Source organism: Taudactylus pleione, unplaced genomic scaffold (assembly GCF_031769625.1).
Source record: "Taudactylus pleione unplaced genomic scaffold, aTauple2 ptg000398l, whole genome shotgun sequence".
NCBI classification, from domain to species: domain Eukaryota; kingdom Metazoa; phylum Chordata; class Amphibia; order Anura; family Myobatrachidae; genus Taudactylus; species Taudactylus pleione.
The window spans coordinates 3,876,924-3,897,436 of record NW_028284800.1 but is presented as its reverse complement, the minus strand read 5'-3'; the positions used below and the strand labels follow the sequence as shown (position 1 = coordinate 3,897,436).

Sequence of the window (20,513 nt, the reverse complement as noted above, 5' to 3'; positions counted from 1 at the left end):
TGAGTATGGCCCATATGTACTATGAGCGGTGTATGACCTGTCTATAGCATTCAGTCTATAGGGAGTGGGAGAGGAAAGGAGACAGTAAATGGTGCAGGGGACGAGAAAAGAAAGCAGGGAGTGAAAGATGCAGGAGGTTACAAACAGATGGAAGAAGGGAGTGAAAAGTGAAAAAGGTGAGAAATGGAAGGAGGGACTGAGAGGTGCAAAGCTTGGAGAAAGAATGAGAGATGGATGCATGACGCCTCGTTTTGAGAGGCCACACCCCTCTTGACACATAACCACGCCCCCATAATGTATTGACCATGCCCATTTTGTTTGCACATGCACTGGATCCCATACCCCCTCTTCAAAATTCCCACTTCGACCACTGGTTGCACCCCAAAACCCCAATTCTGCACTTTTTTTCGCCACCCATTCCTTGGTGATACTTTTCCGCAGGGTCGAATGCAATGTACTTTTCGCACTGGCGAAAAGTTTTCAAATTGAATACGGTGTAAAAGTAAAACCGGCGAAAATGACGTCATCCGAGCGAAAACCTCGCAGAAACGACGTTTTCGCTCCATATTGAATACCCCTACAAGAATGCTAGATGAAGTACCAGAACTGACAAGAATTCTGACATTATGATCTGTCCCAAAAAACACTGTGGAGGTTTAAATAAGTAATAGGTGCAGCCCATTCCATAGCTGTTGTATCTGGTAATTAACACAGGTTTGCATTGACATAGAACAGCATATGGGACCAGACTGGCTGGAACACAGGAACACATTGTAGTAGCACCACTGGAGAGAGCAGCACCTCTTGTGGGACAGTGGTATTGCAGCTAATCGTAGTCCCTATCTTATGTGCAGGCATCCCCAATATCTAATACTGTCACACTTTTAGAAAAGAAAAAAAAAAATATATATATATATATATGTATATACACACACATATACGCGCATGTGTGTAAAAGTTTATGCCCCCGAAAAAACATCCTGAGTAAACACAAAATATAGTTTTTAAATGATAGTTTCATTTAATGCAGGAAAAGACTTATCCAACATATATATCACCAATATCAAAAATTATTTGTCCCCCCTAAACATAACTCATTGTGCCAACTCTAGCATCAACAATTGAAACCAAATGCTTCTGATACCTGATGATCAGTCTTTTGCATCACTCTGGAGAAAGTTGAGCCCACTCTTCTTTGCAGATTTGCTTTCATTCATTGGAGTATTTTCAAACATGAACTGCCCATTTAAGGTCCTGTCACAACATCTAAATTGGATTCAAGTCATGCTTTTGGCCAGTGATTCCCAAACTGTGCACCGTGGCACCCTGAGGTGCCTTGGGACACATGCAGAGGTGCCTCAGGTTGGTTGTCCAGCACCAAATCAAATTATTTCTGGTCAATGTAATGTAAATTTGTGGACAAACAGAAGTGCAAAACTGTCCACTACTACATAACTGACCCTAAGGATGACAGGTAAGCACAATTTACTTCACTTTACTACATTTTTTTCTGAATTTCTCAATTACAAACTTTTGGCTTAGGGGTGCTGTGAAAACAATGCTGATTCTCTAGGGTACCGTGATAAAGTTTAGAAACCACTGGACTAGGCCACTCCAAACCTTAATTTTGTTTCTTTTAAGCCATTCACAGGTGGGCTACAGTAGTTCTTGTGCTTAGGATCGTTGTCTTGCTGCATAACCCAATGGTGCACGTGCTTTATTTAATGGACTGATGACCGAACATTCTCCCTCAGAATTTTCAGGTTGAGAGCAAAATTCATGATTCCATAAATTATGGCAAGTCGCCCAGGTCTTGAAGGAGCAAAGCATCCCCACACCATCACACTAACACCACCATGTTTGACTATTGGTATGATGTTCTTATTGTGGAATGTTGTGTTAGCTTTACGTGATATTTAATTGGACGCATGTCTTCCAAAAAGTTAAATTTTTGACTTGACAGTCCACAGAACATTAACGCAAAAGGATGGGGGGAGTCATCCACGTTTTTTTTTGCAAACGAGTTTGAGCCTTTAGGTTCCTCTTGGTTACCAGTGGTTTTTGCCGTCCAACTCTTCCATGGATACCATTTTGCCCAACTTCTTTCATGAATGACATTAATACCCCGTTTACACCGGAGCTAAAACCTGGGTTATTGAAGGGTTAACCCGGGCAGCTCACTGGTGTAAAATGGGAGAGGGTTGGATCGCCGGGTCGAGTAACCTGGCAATCCAACCCAGGTAAATAGCAGGGTTTAACACGGGCGTAGCCAGTGAAACCCTGCTGTGAGAACAGAGCACTCCGGGTCACGATGACCTGGAGTGCGCTGCAAGCCGGCCGATTGGTCCGGCTTCAGTAGCGCTTGGAGATGACGTCATCTCCAAGCGACCACTTACACGCCGGAAAAGCTGGGTCTGTGCAGACCCGATTCCGGTGTGAGCGGCTTCAGCAAAATTCCTGGTCAGATCCGGATAGGAACCCTGTTCCAACTCCGGCTCAGACCCGGAATTTTGGTGGAAAAGGGGTATAACTGAGGCGAGCAAGGCCTGCAGTACCTTAGATGGTGATATGGGTTCTTTTGTGTCTTCTTGGATGAGTCACCGATGTGCTATTGAAGGAATTTTGGTAGCCCAGCCACTACTGGGAAGATTCACCATTGTTCAAAGTTTTCTCCATTTGCAGATAATAGCGCTCACTGTGGTTCACTTAAGTCCTAGAGCCATAGAAATAGTTTTGTAACCCTTTCAAGATTGATATTTCAATACATTTCTCGCTCATCTCTTCTGGAATTTCTTTTGATCACTGCACACTATGCTGCTGTTGAGACCTTGTAGCCAACTAAACATTGATGGAAAGGTTCTATTTAAGTGATCTTAGATTCAATAGGGCTGGCAGTAATCAAACTTGATTGATTATAGTATATTTGAACCTAGAGTCAGGATAAGCAGAGGCTCAAGATACTCAGGGGGAAATGTACTAAACCTTGGAGAATGATAAAGTGGAGAGAGATAAAGGACGGGATACACTAAGCATCGCATGCACAATGCGGTACATAATGCCTCTTATCGGGTAAATACCGGGGTTAATTACTCCACTATGTACTTAGAAATGCGATTTAAATTGCAAAGGAATTTTCTGATAGATCCCGATGAGAGCAGGATATTGGCTGGAGTAGATAGATACTTTACATGGTCAGGGTAACTGTAGAATCAGAACCAGCATCCACAGGGTTAATTGCAGGACAGTTAGTCTCAGTTAATGTCTTCTGACAGTCACCCATTCCGGCTCCACCCATTGAGCTCAGCCGCCGGCACATGTGCAGGAAGGACCCGCTTTTACAACAGCTGAAGACAGGTCCACCGGAGCCCTGCATATCAGATCGCCAAAAAGGTAAGTATACATGAATTGCTACTTAACAAAGCTATATAACGTATTGAACCGATTGATATATAATGCAGAGTGACAATGATGTTTTCATTTTCTTCATGGATAGACCCAGGGCCGTAACTAGGGTAGTGCAACCTGTGCCATGGCAGGGCAGTGGGCGCTGTTTGGGCCTGTAAATTTTCTGTTTATCATCATTCTCACTTGTAGCTTCCTCTTATTTTAACCTCAGCATCTCCTAGCTGCCCCTATCTCTTCCCTGGCCCTTCCCCATGAAGCCATGGCCCTTTTTCGGGTATTATCTCCCTATTTAAAAAATAGGGGGGGGGGGCAATGCTCTTTCTGGCACAGGGCACCAAAGTCTAGTTACGGCTCTGGATAGACCCACAAGCCTTCACCATCAATGTGTGCACAGGAAGTCTTGGGAGCTTTGCCTTAGAGAGTAGGCAACCGTGGAGACTTATTATTACCACCAAGACATGCCCCTTGCCCTAGCGTCCCCCTTGCACAGGCACCCAGGCCACTTGTCCGCTTGCCTTTCCCACTGCCTATAAGCTACACTACACAAAAGGTACTCTGCTCGCACGTGCGCAGTAAAGTGATTGCATCATCGATCACTTTACCTTTACACATCGCAGGGACCACTGTATTTTAATACATGCTGGCAATTCTTATTACCTCAATAAGAGGTAATTATTGGGTGTAAATCCAGATAAATAATAAATGAGCCCCTAAATCCGACATTTGGTCAGTACATACAGTAATAAGACTTTAAAGCAGAGGTTCTCAAACTCGGTCCACAAGGCACCCTAACAGTCAAGGTTTTAAGGATAATCATGCTTGGGCACAGGTGACCTAAAATTAGTACATCAGTCAGTTTAACTATCTCAGCTTAGCCATGGAAAGTCTTAAAACCTGGACTGCTAGGGTGACTTATGGACCGAGTATGGGAACCACTGCGTTAAAGGTTATGGGACCAGAAGTGAATCCAGGTCAGATAAAAATAAAATCCTACTTTAGTTGTGAGAGGCGATGCCAGACTGCAGCCAGTAGGTGTCGCTGGCACCGCACTCCACCTTCAGCAGTACCACTTGTAGGGGACGGGTCCAGCCAGCAGAGGGCGTATAGCCGCATGTTGTGCTCTGGTGACAGTGTTGTTGGGTTAAGCTGCGGCAGCATCCCGTTTCCTGGGGCGATGCCCGCTCGCTTCTCCTACCGGTTCCTGCACCGGCGCTTCCTCGAGGGCTTCGTGCTGGGGGCTACAGTCAGCAGCGCCTCCTGCTTGGCTGCTCTCCAGCTGTATGACCGGAGGAGAGCAGAGCCGGGTGAGAAACAGCAGTACCGACATTTGTCTCCCCGTTATTACACGTGTGTGCTGCTGTACACCCACTGCAGCTAGGTGCACCATACTGCCCACCCTCTCCACGCACTGCCAGGTGCACCATGCTGCCCACCCTCTCCTAGTGCTTCCAGGTGCACCATACTGGCCACCCATACCTCCCAACTGTCCCGTTTTTCTGGGACTGGGCCGCATTGTCCCGCGGTGGGGGGGAAATTGGGGAAGCATACACGCTGCTCTGCTAGAACAGCGTGTATGCAGACCTAGAATAGACGCTGTGCGCACAGCATCTATTCAGAGTACGGGGGAAGCCCGGGGGCTTCCTAGCAGTTAGTAATGTAAACGGGAGCGTGTCATCAGATCACGCCCCTTTACGATTAGGCCACGCCCCCTTTTCGGGCGCGCAGGTCCCGATTCCCTCCCAACAGTTGTTTTGAGGTATGCCCACTCTCTCCACGCACTGCCAGGTGCACCGTGTTGCCCACCCTCTACCCGTGCTTCCAGGTGCACCATGCTGCCCACCCACTTCCTGCACTGTAAGGTGCACCATGCTGCCCACCCGCTCCCCGCGCTACCAGGTGCATTCCTATCGACCTAAATACATGTCTACAGAATGACGGTCGACCAAATGACAGTGTTGACCTTTCTACTGTTGACATTCAGAACCAGTTGACCTTCTGCATGTCGACCATTTATACTACACCTGATGCCAGCTGCACCATTACTGCCCCCCCTCACACCCACTATCCTCGCAGCCAGGTGTATATATATATATGGTGTAACATTCCTGAAATGCCAGCTCTTACATAGTGTATAATGTTATTGCAAAATGTTAAAAACTAAAATGATAAACACCACTACCCTTAGATTATCTCTGTATTAACATCTCTTTGTACAGACCATAGCTGTCTGATAATAACAGGTTTCTGATTATAGGTTCTGCCAGCTAGATTAGAATACATAACGGGGTCCCCAGATAAATGTGCTAGCCCAGAACATGACAGCCTACTAAGAATATCCCAAGAACCAGAAGAGTAAAATGTAATGAATCAATTTCTACGTCTTGGGCCTGATTTTTAGATGGATGCATTCTACGATCATCAGCAGATTGCACATGTAGTGGGTGCCGATACTACTGATGATGGCAGCATATGCATGAAGCCCCACGGAAACTCACATAGACGTTCGCATATGTTGACGCTTTGTGTTCGACCTTAGAATCAACCTCATGTTCAGGCAGTAACATAACATTGTGTAGTTTTTGTACCTTGAGGCATGTCTGATGAAGTCTGTATTTTACCTGATGTGATTAAATTCAGTGGGTGACACAAAGCGATACAATTATCTGTCACTGAGCATTTAAGATGTTACTTTTTGCTCCCCAGAGCCAGTAATAAAGTCACCACTGGAGAAATTTGGATTCCCGCAGAGTGGTGCAGAAGCCAGACTGTATATAAGTCATGCGTTATCCTATGACCAAGCCAAGAAGATACCTCGATGGGTGATTGAACATCTTACAAGAGAGAAAACTGTTGGTAAGTAAAGAATATCCTTCATCACAATGGGCACTGCCCATATAGCCATTTAGTGTCTGGTCATCTTTTTAATATGCCACTTTAAGGAAACACAGCGCAAGTTTTTCCAACAGTGGCATCACTATGGGTGGTGACACCTAGTACGGCGCTGAGAGACTCCTTGCATGTGCCAAAGGGGGCGTGACCTTGTGCCCCATGAGGACACGCCCCCAATGTGCCATTTTGGCCCGTTCTTGTCATGCTGGGGGCTTGCACAGTGTTCCGACCTCCCGGACACTGGGCCTGATTCAGACCCGCTCGCAAGCGGGTCGATATTGCCCTAGTGCGCATGCGCACGACGGAGGCTGCTCCGTCATGTGCGAGACCCGAATAACGACGGCCAAGCCGTCGTTATGGGTCTCGCACCAAAGGGGGCTTGTTGTTGATGGTGATTGACAGCACGCCCCCTTTGGTGGGCGTGCCGGGGAGTGGCTGCCCAGACGGAGGCATTTCTATGGGAACGCCTACCGTCTGGGGCCGGTCCCACTGACATCAGTAGTGATGTCAGTGGGGGTGCTTTTGGCTCTGATAGAGCCAAAAGTACTCCAGGGCTTGCGGCAGCGAGACCCTACCGCAGGGTCTCGTCGCAAGCACGATGGTCGCGATGGTCTTGACCATCGCGACCATCATTTTGGCCGCTCGCTATAGCTGTGGGTGGTCACCCACAGCAATGCGAGCGGCCAGGAGGCCGCTCCAAAATGAAGGAGGGACGGCCCTGATTCAGAGCGAGCAGTCTGTCAGAGCGTCCGGCTCTGAATCAGGGCCACAGTGTCAATGACGTGAGCATGCGCGCGTCATCCATCACTGCTGCTGTGCTGCTCAGTGACACCAACAAAGGGAGTGACGATCAAGATAACAGAGCAGCCCGCAAATTCAGGTGTTCTTTAACTGTATAAAAGACTTCCCAAGTGTGAGATGAAATCCTCTTCCTTACCTGCTGTAGTCAACATGGAAATTTATTCTTGACTAGTCATGGTGAAATCTGGGGATGGGGGGAATAAGTAAAAGCCCAGAGATTCAAAATTGCAACGAACGACCCAGTTCTACGTGATCGAACATCATTTCACGGAATCCACTTTCTCTTTGTTGTAGGGATCCTTGATTTAATCAAGCAGAGGTCTGATTCAGGTTGTAGCAGAATCTCTGTTCTGACTTGATAACTGTCGGTTTTTTGCACATAAGAGACCAAAAATTTGTGTGTCATCTTTTCTGGCAATTTATATGTCATTAGTGTATTGTAAATTACTTTTATTGCTTTTAAAATTGTCACATCGCTATAAAAGCTGGAAGCCAGCACAGCATGTAAACGTGACTCAGAAATGTTGATGATCTGCTATTGACGAGCAGAGCGTTCTGCTTGTTCCTTCGTTGCAGTTACCGCTATGTCTTCCTTCAGGTAGTGCTGACCGAAAACATTGTAAATTTAGACCAGATCCGAACATTCCACAAGTTTTTACTGCAACCAATGAAGACTATTGGCACAGCGGGTGGTCCAGAGGACACATGGCACCAGCGGGGGACAGCAAATATTCTACAGTAGGAATTTTGTTGTCCTTTTTCTATCTGTACTGAGCGGCAGCTCCTGTTTCCCCCTTTACTGTTTAATTTAAATAATGTGCCAAATTAGTTAATTGTTGTTTAAAAGAAAATTAACAATTATGAATTCAGCCGAGGTTTTTGCATTAGAAAGTTAGTGGGGGTAAGAAACACTGTTATTAATTGGGTCATGTTGGTAGATTTACTGCTTAAAGGATACTAAGGGGCTAATTAAATTAAGGGCAATGTACTTTGGCTGCGCACATATTTGCCTGTTATAGTTCACTCTACATGAACAATTTTCCTGCATTTACGCATGCAGACAGCCGATTGTTGCATGCGCGAAGGCTCCACTGCGATCGCAGTGACCACACAGACCCTGAACAACCTGCGGGTTCTGTCTTCCACCCGCGGGCCGCAGTGTCCCACGGGTTGAGAAAACGGCAGAGCAGCTGTCACCACCGGTGAATGGACGCCGGGTGCATGCGCCCAGCATCCATTCACAGTGACCGCGGCGCTTGGGGGCTGCACGGCATGTCCGTAAGTGCTGGGCACGCCCCCAAAGCGCCGAAAAGGGGACCTGCCTTTCCGGGGGTGCACGCGCAGATGTGCCCTAGCTCTAGGTCCAGTGCCCTGCCTACCACCGGACCTAGAGTGAACACTAGACCCATCGCAGAGTGATTGACAGGAAGTGACATTTTGGGGGTGTTAAGTGGGGGGGGGCGGGGAACGCTGGCATGTCAGTGCATTTCAACACCGTTACCGGGGAGTGCATAAATGAGTCTTTGTGATGTCATACGCAGATTGAGCTTTCACTGTGTGATGAGGTTAGCAAATTCTGAGTAAGGTCAGACCTGTTGTAATTGTGCGTGAGGCTTCGATGGTACTCGGTTACCGATGGGTTTGCAGACTTGCTAGGTATTACAGATGTGAGTAAGGGGATGTAGGCGTGCGACAGCATTGCGATTGCAAACATTAGCATATTTTCGCAGTGGGTCTGCGTGCGTAATTACAGCTGCGATCGCAGTAGCGATCTGTAGTGAATCAGGCCCAGTGACCATTATTCAAACAACCCCCTGTGTTTCTTTATCATAGTCCGTCATTTAGGCTTTGTGATCTGACTTTTAAAGAATTCTGGCAGCTGTAGTGAGCGGCTGGTGAATGATGGAAACAGGCAGGTAGTAGCTTGTTCACATTCCACCGCAACATGTTAATATATTTTTCCAGGTAGTTTACACTTTTACCAAACTATAGTCATGTTATAATTTCAATTGGATGGAAAGTGTGCCTTTGTATTGAGTAGAAAATCTTTGTGTATACACAGAGAAAACGTTATTTTACAAATTAAACTCGTACATGTTGGTTTATTATGAGTGGGCTCTGAACTGATCATTTGAGTACAGTCACTCAAATACGTTTTCAAGAACAATGATAAACCAGCTTAGATGTGAAAGAAATGTTTTTTTATTATCGTCAAGAATAGATGTAAGTAATATAGGGTGAGATGTATTAATGCCATCATTAACAGACATCTTTGCCTACTTACCTGCTGGAACTTCCGTCGGAATCCTTCAACATCTGCTTGCTAGGACAGCTCCGCAATACCCAGCTTTCCTGGAGATGTCTTCACTTCCAGGTTTATGTCCCGGGTGAAGTAAATACGTATGCGTGGCCACAATCGTAGGGATTCTTAGGAGCCTTCTCTGGACCACATTGCAATAAGAAGTCTATAGGCAATTGTATCTATACATTGCATCGTCTTTTTTAAGCACAAGCTCCGGAAAGCACAACGTGATGCATACGGGGACATCGTAGCCCCAGAGAATTCTATGGGGTTTGCTGTGCCGCGAGTCCGCAGCAGATATTTCCAATATATGCTGCTAACTTTTTTATTACATATAGGGATCCATATGTAGTTTGGTAGACCTCTGGTTTGATTGCATTTCTTAATTGTAAATATATCTTCGATTTTACTGCTCCAGCAATTTTCCAGGATTGCAGTCTGCCTAGATGACCATTGTATTTTTCCACAGGAAGCTATGGCGGAAACATTCTATCTCTCCAACATCGTGCCTCAAAACTATGAAAACAATGCTGGCTTCTGGAACCGGTGAGAATGGTTCATCAGTTTGGGATTATTATTACTGTTGTTTGTATAGCGCCACCAGATTAAACAATGCTTCCAAAAGAATATTGCCTTATTCGCATCAGTCCCTGCCCCATTGCAGCTTATGGTATTATTTCCCAATGCACACATACCATGGTAAGGTTTATCAGAAGCCTAATAACCTACTGGTCTGTATTTGGGCTGTCAGGGGAATCTGGAGCACCCATAGGAAACCTGCGCAAACTGCACACAGATGGTGTCCCTATCTGAATCTAACCCATGACCCCAGCGAAGGGACGCAGCAATCTTCTCTTTCTGCCACGCTGTCCATGACACAGGAGTCTCTTCTTTCTGCCACGCTGTCCATGACACAGGAGTCTCTTCTTTCTGCCACGCTGTCCATGATATGACTCTTCTCTTTCTGCCACGCTGTCCATGACACGACTCTTCTCTTTCTGCCACGCTGTCCATGACACAGGAGTCTCTTCTTTCTGCCACGCTGTCCATGACATGACTCTTCTCTTTCTGCCACGCTGTCCATGACACGACTCTTCTCTTTCTGCTACGCTGTCCATGACACAGGAGTCTCTTCTTTCTGCCACGCTGTCCATGACACAGGAGTCTCTTCTTTCTGCCACGCTGTCCATGACACAGGAGTCTCTTCTTTCTGCCACGCTGTCCATGACACAGGAGTCTCTTCTTTCTGCCACGCTGTCCATGACACGACTCTTCTCTTTCTTCCACGCTGTCCATGACACAGGAGTATCTTCTTTCTGCCACGCTGTCCGTGACATGACTCTTCTCTTTCTGCCACGCTGTCCATGACACGACTCTTCTCTTTCTGTCACACTCTTTCTTCCACGCTGTCCATGACACAGGAGTATCTTCTTTCTGCCACGCTGTCCATGACACTACTCTTCTCTTTCTGCCACGCTGTCCATGACACAGGAGTCTCTTCTTTCTGCCACGCTGTCCATGACATGACTCTTCTCTTTCTGCCACGCTGTCCATGACACAGGAGTCTCTTCTTTCTGCCACGCTGTCCATGACACGACTCTTCTCTTTCTTCCACGCTGTCCATGACACAGGAGTATCTTCTTTCTGCCACGCTGTCCATGACACGACTCTTCTCTTTCTGCCACGCTGTCCATGACACAGGAGTCTCTTCTTTCTGCCACGCTGTCCATGACACGACTCTTCTCTTTCTGCCACGCTGTCCATGACACAGGAGTCTCTTCTTTTTGCTACATTGCCGTAGTGTGAGATTGTCTTCGTGTTTATGCAGCACAGAAGCTACTGCCTCTCCTAGAACCGGAAGAGGAAGACAGTTCAGTTAAGATAAACGGTGTAGTAACATTAAGGTTGACAGCAGATGACTGCTGGGTCATTCCATACCAAATCATCACAAAAAAGGGTAACTTTTCAACCCAAACATCTCAGATTTTCGTGAAATTTGGTAGAATGGTAGACAACATAAAGTAACTAACTTTCATATGTAAAATGTTAGCCCTCAGTAATACACAGGGCTGCAAACATGACAAAAAACGTAAAATTTCTGCTTGCAAGATCAACTAAAATTAATAATAACTTTGCTTCTAATTGTGGTACAACTTTCATGTTAGTCTTGTTTTAAAGCTAAGGGACCAGAGTGTTCATAAAAAATACTCCTATATTTAAAATATTGACTTTTACATTTCAAGGTCACATGATGTGACCTTTGACCTTGAATATCTTAAAACGTATGTTTAATTTTTTTGTACATAAAGTATGTTATTTGCTTAAATACAATCTCGCTTTGCTATGACTTTCATTTTGGGAAGCCTTTGGGCAGCCTCGCTTACTCAGCTGGCCGGCCGGCACCGTACACCATCGCATTGGTGATCCCAGCACTGCGCCCTCCTTCGCAGTGCTGGGATCGCATAGGCAGCAAGAGATGTCATACACCTTCTATTGCATTTGCATGATTACAAGGATCACATTGTAACTTTGCAATTGCATCCTTGCTGAATCAGGCCCTAAGACAGTTTACCTAATACAGTATATCAGCGAATAGTGGTAGTTTGATCAAGAGTGTGACAAATGGATAAAAACTACATGAAGAATCAGTGCTGCAATCCATTTGATATTAGTGGACACAGCAGCAGTAGAAAATAATTATCAGGCACAGGTTCCTCAGATGGAATATAGAATATATCCTTTTTATAACTTTTGCAATTTTTCCAGCTTTCTTTTTGCAAGTTTTCTTCTTTCATTCTTTCCTCTTGATAGGTGATGCTCCCACACTGCTTCAAGTCTCATTCAATAACTGCAAAGCTGATTCAGTCCTGCATTTTGCCACGTCAGTGTCACTTTCCTCATCAGCTGATGTGCTTGGTCCTTCCTCAGCAGTTATAGAATCCCTTTTAATTTGTTTCCTACAGTTATCACAAATCATTTGATCACTTTGACATGTAGCTGTATTTTATTCATCAATGGTAGCATCTTCCTTAATTGTTTTCTACTGCTGCTTTAATATCATATGGATTGCAGCACTGAGCCCTAATGTACTTTTTATACATTTGTCACATTTTTCATCAAACTACTACTATTCACTGATAAACTGTATTGGATAAACAGGTTCCCAAACGCAGTCCTCCAGGCTCCCCAACAGTTCTGGTTTTAAAGATATTCATGATTGAGCACAGGTGGTTAAATCAAACTGACTGAGGTACTAATTAAGTCATCTGTGGTCAAGCATGGATATCCTTAAAACCTGGACTGTTAGGGTCCCCTGAGGACTGAATTTAGGAACCTCCGAGATAAACTGTCTTAGTCCCTTGTATCATACTTGCCTTCTCTCCTGAAACGGCTGAGAGCCTAACGAAAATCGGATGGAGACCGGACCCCCGGAAAAGCAGGCAAGTCTCCCGGCCAGCTGCCACACAAACCCCTGCGCATGCTGAATCGCATCATCATGTCAGAAATCTCGGCATTGTGTAGTGGTGGCAGGCCAAAATGATCGCATGGTCATGCCCCCCGTTCTGCTTCTAATGCCGGGTAATATCCTTAGCCACGCCCCCTATGCCAACCTGGCTGCCCATGTTTGAAGGCAAGCATGTCTTGTATCACTAGTTCTCAATGCAGAAGCTTCAGTCAGACTGAGTGGTGCAAACCATCAATGGTTCACTATAGATTGTTATTGTGCCATCGATGGAAAACCACCGATGGCCATCCCTAGAACACAGACACTACAAGACTACTTGCCAGTTGCATGGTTAGAGCAAGAAGGGTTGAACTGCCTTACTTAATAATATTTTTACTCCTGTTCCCAAAGGCTTTCCAAAATGAAACTTCTGCCAAAGAGAGATTATATATAATGGAGCATACACACGGTCAGATTTGTCAGATGAACGACTGAACGATTTGAACGATTTTACCAAAGTTTTGAACGAATTGAACGATTTTTGACTGCATTAAAATGAATGGAATCGTCCAAGTCTGACTGCAAACCCATCAGATGTCAGATATCGTTATCTGACAAATGGGAACGCGCATCGTTGATCGTCCATCGTTCAGGCATGTCAGATATGAATGATTTTCCTTCAGATTTTTAAATCGTTATCGTTCATATCTGAAGGAAAAATCTGATCGTGTGTATGCACCATAAGTGTATAACATACTTTATGTACAAAAAAATGAACATACACTTTTTAAGATATAGTATTATATAAGGAGATGGCCTGGGCACAGGTACTTACCACGCTGTCTGCTTGGTATTCTTTATTATCTCTGTTGTATAAACTGGTAAATAGGTCGTTCTTTTTTTATACAGATTTCACTAGAACGAATACAATGATTCTTTTAACCGGTGGTGCTCCCCTAGAGTCAGTAGTTTAGGAAACACAGAAAAAATAGGAAAAGAAGACTCATTGTGTGGGGGCACTCTTGACTAAATGTAAAACTTAACTTTTATTAGATCTCTCTTAGGATCTGACACAGTTACTTACAACACATAACATAAACATATATTAGGATCCTAAAGATTTTTGAATCCTATAACTCTTAAAAAATATACACATTGATACTTTTTTCTAAAGAGGAAATTAGTTTCATAATAAACATTCCTTAAACACCCTGAGATGTAAATCTCAAAAGGTGTAACAATAATCCCAAAGCATGGTATCTTTCAAAAAGGCAAAATCTCATAGTCTTAACTCTCCATGATAGTTACAGCTTGTGTTTTAAGACCAACATCATAAATATTCTTTAATATTTTTCAATGAGCCTTACAATAGAAATTGTTTAAACAGCCTGAGATGTAAACATCAAAAGGCTCTCTTGGTATGACAAAAATCCTAGAGTGTAGTTTTTTGTAAAAGCGGCAGGATTTAAACAGTCTTAGCTCTTAATAATAGTCTCCGTTTGTGCTTTAACACCAACGTCACAAGTATCTATAATGAACGTTCATCCAAATCATATAATTAATTTTACTCTCAAAGAGTGCTTAATTCATCTGTATGTCTTTTTCAATATAAATGTATTCATTTGAACATAATAAAATTCCGTATGATAATAGAACAGTTCTGAAAAGCACTTATATGCATATGAGGAGATAATCTGCTTTTGATCACATACCCATCGGTAGAGGTGATTAATGAGAGTTACCTACCTCAATACAAGTGATCTACAAGGTTTCCTGCATCTGCTGTCAGCTCCCAGAGATTGGAGCTGATGAGAGTACAGAAAGAACAGTATACAGAGAAGAGATATGTGCCTCTTATATTGGATATCACCATCAACAGGTTGTGAAATCCAGGGGTGAATAAATATTCAATAAACAGTGTATATATATATATATATATATATCTGGCAAATTGATAATCTCTTTTATATGATATAATCATAGCCCAATACATCTGTATAGAATAACAAAACAGCAGCTTTTATAACATAACCTGATATTCTCTTATATTCGCACATGTATCATGAATACAGTAATTGGTGGTAAATAATAAGTCATAGAGAAACAGGAAAAGCCTCTTTTCCATGCAGCACCAGCAAAGTCCCTCTCGCATGTGCAGCCATTAAGGATTGCAGTGAATGCTAAGTAGACAGGGCTGACTTCCCTACTGGGAGGTACAAGATAAGTAGTTCTCTTTTTGCAGATATGGGGGAATGATTCCCTTGGTGAGGATAATCCTCACTATCTGCTGAGTGCTACAGAAGAAAGTAAAGAAAAAGTTACCATCCAGTCACATTGTCTGTATGTCAGGTATATCAGCTGTTGTTTGTGCAGGGATCCGGTTGTGCACACTCCGGAAAACCCTCTTATCCAAACCAACGCGCGTTTCACCCTGTGGACTTCCTCCTTGGTCCGTCTTTTTAAGATATGCAAGGTCAAAGGTCATCATGTGACCTTGAAAGGTAAAGGTCAATATTTAAATATAAAACTATTTTTTATGAAAACTGGTCCCTTAGCTTCAAAACAAGACTAACATAAAAGTCCTATCACAATTAGAAGCAAAGTTATGATTAGTTTTAGTTGACCTTTCAAGCATATATTTGTCATTTTTTGTCATGTTTGCAACCCTGTAGTATGAACACCGCGTATCACTGAGGGCTAAAATGTAAAAAATGAAAGTTACTTTATGCCGTTAATCATCCTACCAAATATCATGGAAATCTGAGACGATCGGGTTGGAAGCTGTGATGATTTGGCGTGGAATGACCCTGCTTTAAGTGACTAGTTCATGTTCCTCTAGCTGCCACTGTCTCTACATTCCATTGCTAGCAAGGGCAATAATACTATGACGGCTTCATCACTAGCAGCTGATATTTCTGCTGACCATCCGCTACAATTGTTATACCGCTACCTTATGTCCTATATCAAGTCTTCCCCAAACTATTAGTATAAGCTCATTTGGGTGAGGTTTTTTTACCTTCTGTTTTGGTTTCATTGCATTATATGTAAATTGATATGTTTATGATCCCCTTAGCTCAGTGCTGCAGAGAATGTCAATGCTTTATAACTATAATATTTATAATAACATGGCGTTATTCTTCTGACTGAGCGAGATGCATGTGTAATAGATCTTAAAACTCTTTGGTGCTCAGCTGCCTCCCACGCAGGCTCTTTTCAGATGGAACAGTGTCACTTTGCAGATACCTATAAATAGCCATTGAAGTGAGGCATAGACAGGAAGTGATTGATTTCAATGAAATTACCGTACAAAAAAAAAAAGGGGTTAAAAATATTAACATTGAAAAAACCCATTAATTTTATGCTTTTTAGTTTTGAAATGTATTGTCGAGACCTGACAAACAGATTTGATGATGTTTGGGTGGTAAGTGGGCCTCTGACATTACCCGTGCAGCATGAAGATGGCAGTAAAAGTGTCACTTATCAGGTGAGTCATAGTTTATTCTCACATGTTCAGAAATGTCACTTGCAAGCGGAATGATCGGCGAGTATATTATGAAACACAATGAGTATTTTTCAGCCTAGTTGAACTCTGCTTCTTAACTCATCAGACAGGTGCAAAAAGCATTCAGTCGTGAAATGAGGTTGTGCTTATCAGCAGCCTGAAATCCAGTTAATTTCTTAGCAGAGGGCGAAAGACACAGCGAGTTCTCATTAACAGCCGCACTTTTTTTTTTTTTTGTAAACAGGAAGAAATTATAACTTGACAAATTATACTTGTGAAATTCAAATGAAGCCCATAAGAGCACACTGTAGAATACACTTCTCCTTTTGGGGCACTGGATGACAGAAAACACCCAGGCAGTGCTTCTACATAATGAGTATTTGCTGTGCTCTGCAGCAGGATCCTTGTTTACTGATCAGTGAGTCATCGCTAGCGTTATTTAATTATACTATTCTAAATCGTTTGTGGAAAAGTGTGATATCAGTGTGTTTTTCATCATCCAGTTATTTGCATTTATTTTGAAACCTTCAATATTGCTTCTCCGTTTATTCTGTTTATATTAAAACAGAATAGTCTTATTGATTTTAATTTCAGTTAGCCTCCCGAATTCGCCCAATAGCTGTGTTAACGCTCGTTACATGAAAGTGTTACATGAAACACTGGATATCGGCCGTTAATGCACAGAATCTATGTAAGGTACACAGATTGGTGCGTTAACTAGCTGTTATCACCCAGTAACTGCAGGGTTAATGCAGATTTATTTTTGGGTCTGAGGAGACCAGATAAGCAGCACTAATTGAATAGGGGCCGGCGTTCAATTAGCACCCGTTAACTTAACCGGGCTGACTGAATTCCCCCCTGTGTGTGTTACTTTTGATGTTGGTACCCTTCCAAGAGTGGTTCCAGTTCATTTTTGCTCCTTCCAGTCCTTCTCTACCAACACCAAGAGAGAAATACCGTTCATAAAGGATACAAACTTATACAAGTTTTCTCGTGTGACTTTTTGTTTGACCTATTCCCTTTTTTTCAAGACAGAAGAGACCTGTTTATATCTATTTATTCTGATATACATAGAGAGATAGGCAGGAAGGTTGGAGCGCCTTCATTAACTGTTTTCCCTGTTTCACAAATTATTCCCAAAACTGGGCAAGTTTAATGTTTACAATTACATGTGTTTCATTATTTTTGAGATAATGTTGAACCACCTCATCCAGCTGCTCTATGCGGTCCTTGGTGCACCAAGGAAAGTGTTGAAATAAGGTACTGTGTTAAAACCTCTGATGACAGTGGTCACAGAAACCTACAATTTGACAGTTGAAAACAACCTACAGGCCCATTTAAGGGGTCTATTTACTAAGTCTTGAATGGAGATAAAGTGAACAGAGATAAAGTACCAGCCAGTCAGCTCCTAACTGTCATTTTTCAAACACAGCCTGTGACATGGAAGTTAGGAGCTGATTGGCTGGTACTTTAACTCCGTTCACTTTATCTCCATCCAAGGCTTAGTAAATAGACCTCTAAGTCTGCACTTTTTTTGTGTGTTTTATGTTTTTAGTGAGGGACAGATGTTCTAATTTTTTATTGTTATAATTTCTGTACAATACAATAGCAATTTGTTTACAGCATCCAGTTCACTTTTATTTGATTGCCATAGTAAGGTTCACTGAAATAAAGACTCATAATTGAAAAAGCAGGCAAATCTGTGGGACATTTACAATCCATATGCCACACTCTCCCTAGGGGGAAGTGGGCACTCTAGGGAATGGGAGACACAAGGGGCCATGGCATTTATACCATCACAGAACCCCCTCACCTGAGGTTCTTTAAAAGTTGGTAAGGATGGTGTTATTGAAGCCATGACATTCGGTGCAGTTGCAGCACACATGGGGACTGGGCCGAGCGCAGAACGTTTAGCTGCATGGTGCTCTTCAATGTAGCTATTATTGAGGTAGTGAGCTAGTGACCTGACTTAGCAGCTTTTGAGTTTCAAGGAATGGATGTATGTTTTACTCTGTGTGTTATATTAGGATGGAGAAGATCTCAGTGTGTTAACGTTGTAATTACTAATATTTTATCGTTGTAATTACTAATATTTTATTGCACCAGCATTTTCCATTGTGCTTTACATTCGGGAACAAAACAGTAATTTAACGAGACTGGGTAATAACAGGCAGACAAAGTGAGCCCTGCTAGAATGCTTACTGATCGGTAGGATTGTAAAGTTAATTGATAAAGCAGAAATAGAGAACAATCAGGGAGGCATTAAACTATGAAAACATTCATTTCTTAGTTTGCACCCAGCTATAATTCTTGTTTGTCCCCCCAATTTTCAGGTGATTGGCAAAGATGATGTAGCAGTGCCCACACACTTATACAAAGTGATCCTCGCCAAGAAGAACCAGTCTGCTGAGCTGCTGGCTGAAGGAGCTTTTATCGTCCCCAATGTCCCCATCAGCTTTGATCATCAGTTGCCTGAATACCAAGTCCAGATGGAGGAGCTGGAAAAACTGTCTGGGTTAATATTCTTTCCCCGAGTGGACAGATCTAAAGGTGTCAAGAACATTTGCGAGGTGGACACTTGTAAACTTATTCAGCTGGAAGAGTTCAAGTTATTCATTGCCGGGCGGAGGATGAGAGACGCACGAAACCTACAAAAAGTTGAGAAGATTATGTCCGAATTGAACGAGGCCCACATAAAGCCCGACCAGTATCTCTCTGATCTTTATGAACAGAAAAAGAAAGAGTTGGCACCGGCTGAGGCCTCTACTATGCGAGAAGGAAGAAGAGGATAATGGGGGAATTCATATGTTCATTATCATTCAAGTTAGCGATCTAAGCAAATTTGTATTTGTCCCTTTTAAATACAAATTTCACCTGCCAAAATGTGATATTTTTTTCTTAAAGATTTATAAGCAGATAGAGTGGCGGGGAAATTGTAGTCGTATGAGAGCCGTCATTACGTCTCGCGTGGCCCGGTGCAGGCCACGCCCCCTCCATGTGATGTCACGAGGGGGCAGGGCTATGATCACTGAGCATTACAGCAATGCCCGGAGCATCCTTAGTATGGTCCGGGGGGCTGTTAGGGCAGTGATGTGCATGTCTGAAGCGTATTAGGAACACTCCAGTGGCACTGCTGCAAGATTATGGCTGCAGGGTGTCGTTCCAGACACCCTGCTAGCCAGTTACAACAGGGCTCTGTGCGGCCGCACCACTCGCACACCCCTAATTACGGCCCTGATTACTATAGTAGTGTATAAAGTGTCATCTAGATCAGTGGTTCTCAAGTACCTCCAACGAGTCGTGTTTTGTAGATTTCTGATTATCTCACCTGTGCATGATTAAAGAAATCCACAAAACATGATCTGTTGGGGGGTACCGAAGGACTGGAGTTGAGAAACCCTGATCTGCTGATATTTTCAGATAACACTGAAAGGTACAAATATGTTTATTTCTTTATAAATTTGGACATTATGTATGTACAATGTGGTTTAAATAAAAAAAATATTCCTGCTGAAAAAAATGTATCACTAGCATTTTCATGTATTTTATATTTAGCTTTGTAAAGGCTCTCCACCATAGTGCAATGATCTTTTTGGCTCCCGCACGTCTCCATTGGCAGTGTGCATGCATCCTTCTGCTTTCACCAGAATTCACCAAACCACAAGAGTTTGAGATTCCCCTTCTCTATACAAATCAGAGATATGCATAACGTGTGCTTTTACGTCTGAGGTTCTGTCCAAACCACTGTTTAAAACCACATTGCGGTCTAGTTAATTTGACTTGCGGGCAATTGTTCTGCCAATTTAGTATGATTAGGGTCAATTTTCATTGATTAAATAATGACTTTGCATAGAACGCTTTGGGCCTGATCCTGAGGTTTACACTAATGTAATCGTAACTGTGTTCTCTTACAGATTGTATGTGCGAAAATATGCTAATGTCCCCCTAACGCTGACTACCTGTCACTCTCTTTGCAAGTGAATCCTCTGTGTGGGCGTCATCGCAAAACAATCTCCGTGCGCAGTGCAGCTTTCACACATGCGTAATGGCTACTAATCATTCAATCTGCGTAAATATCGGCATTGTGAAAATCTCTGAATCAGGCCCTTCGCTAAGTCATTATGGTAAGGGAAAAAGGATCGGGACAGGCTTCTGCACTAGTGAATAAT

General features: G+C 43.3%; 1 protein-coding gene across 2 annotated transcripts; it reads left to right on the top strand.

Moving 5' to 3' along the window:
* Positions 1-4,485: 4,485 nt before the first annotated feature.
* On the top strand, positions 4,486-19,851 carry EXOG (exo/endonuclease G). 2 transcript variants are annotated; one of them, XM_088446438.1, is made up of 6 exons: positions 4,486-4,709; positions 6,109-6,258; positions 7,694-7,833; positions 9,867-9,943; positions 16,212-16,326; positions 18,678-19,851. In XM_088446438.1, exons 1-6 carry the CDS (start codon positions 4,517-4,519, stop codon positions 19,134-19,136), a joined length of 1,134 nt encoding a protein of 377 aa, XP_088302564.1. In that variant the 5' UTR covers positions 4,486-4,516; the 3' UTR covers positions 19,137-19,851. The 2 variants fall into 2 exon arrangements, with proteins under 2 accessions (XP_088302564.1, XP_088302565.1); XM_088446439.1 differs by lacking the exon at positions 4,486-4,709 and adding an exon at positions 5,197-5,301.
* Positions 19,852-20,513: the final 662 nt, after the last annotated feature.

What these genes read in the sequence shown, in the direction of transcription:
- EXOG (XM_088446438.1), top strand. Translation starts at nt 4,517, where the DNA reads ATGTTGTGCTCTGGTGACAGTGTTGTTGGGTTAAGCTGCGGCAGCATC. An exon ending in GGGACAGCAAATATTCTACA is followed by an intron (nt 7,834 to 9,866) that starts GTAGGAATTTTG and finishes ATTTTTCCACAG; the next exon opens with GAAGCTATGGCGGAAACATT. An exon ending in AATGCTGGCTTCTGGAACCG is followed by an intron (nt 9,944 to 16,211) that starts GTGAGAATGGTT and finishes TATGCTTTTTAG; the next exon opens with TTTTGAAATGTATTGTCGAG.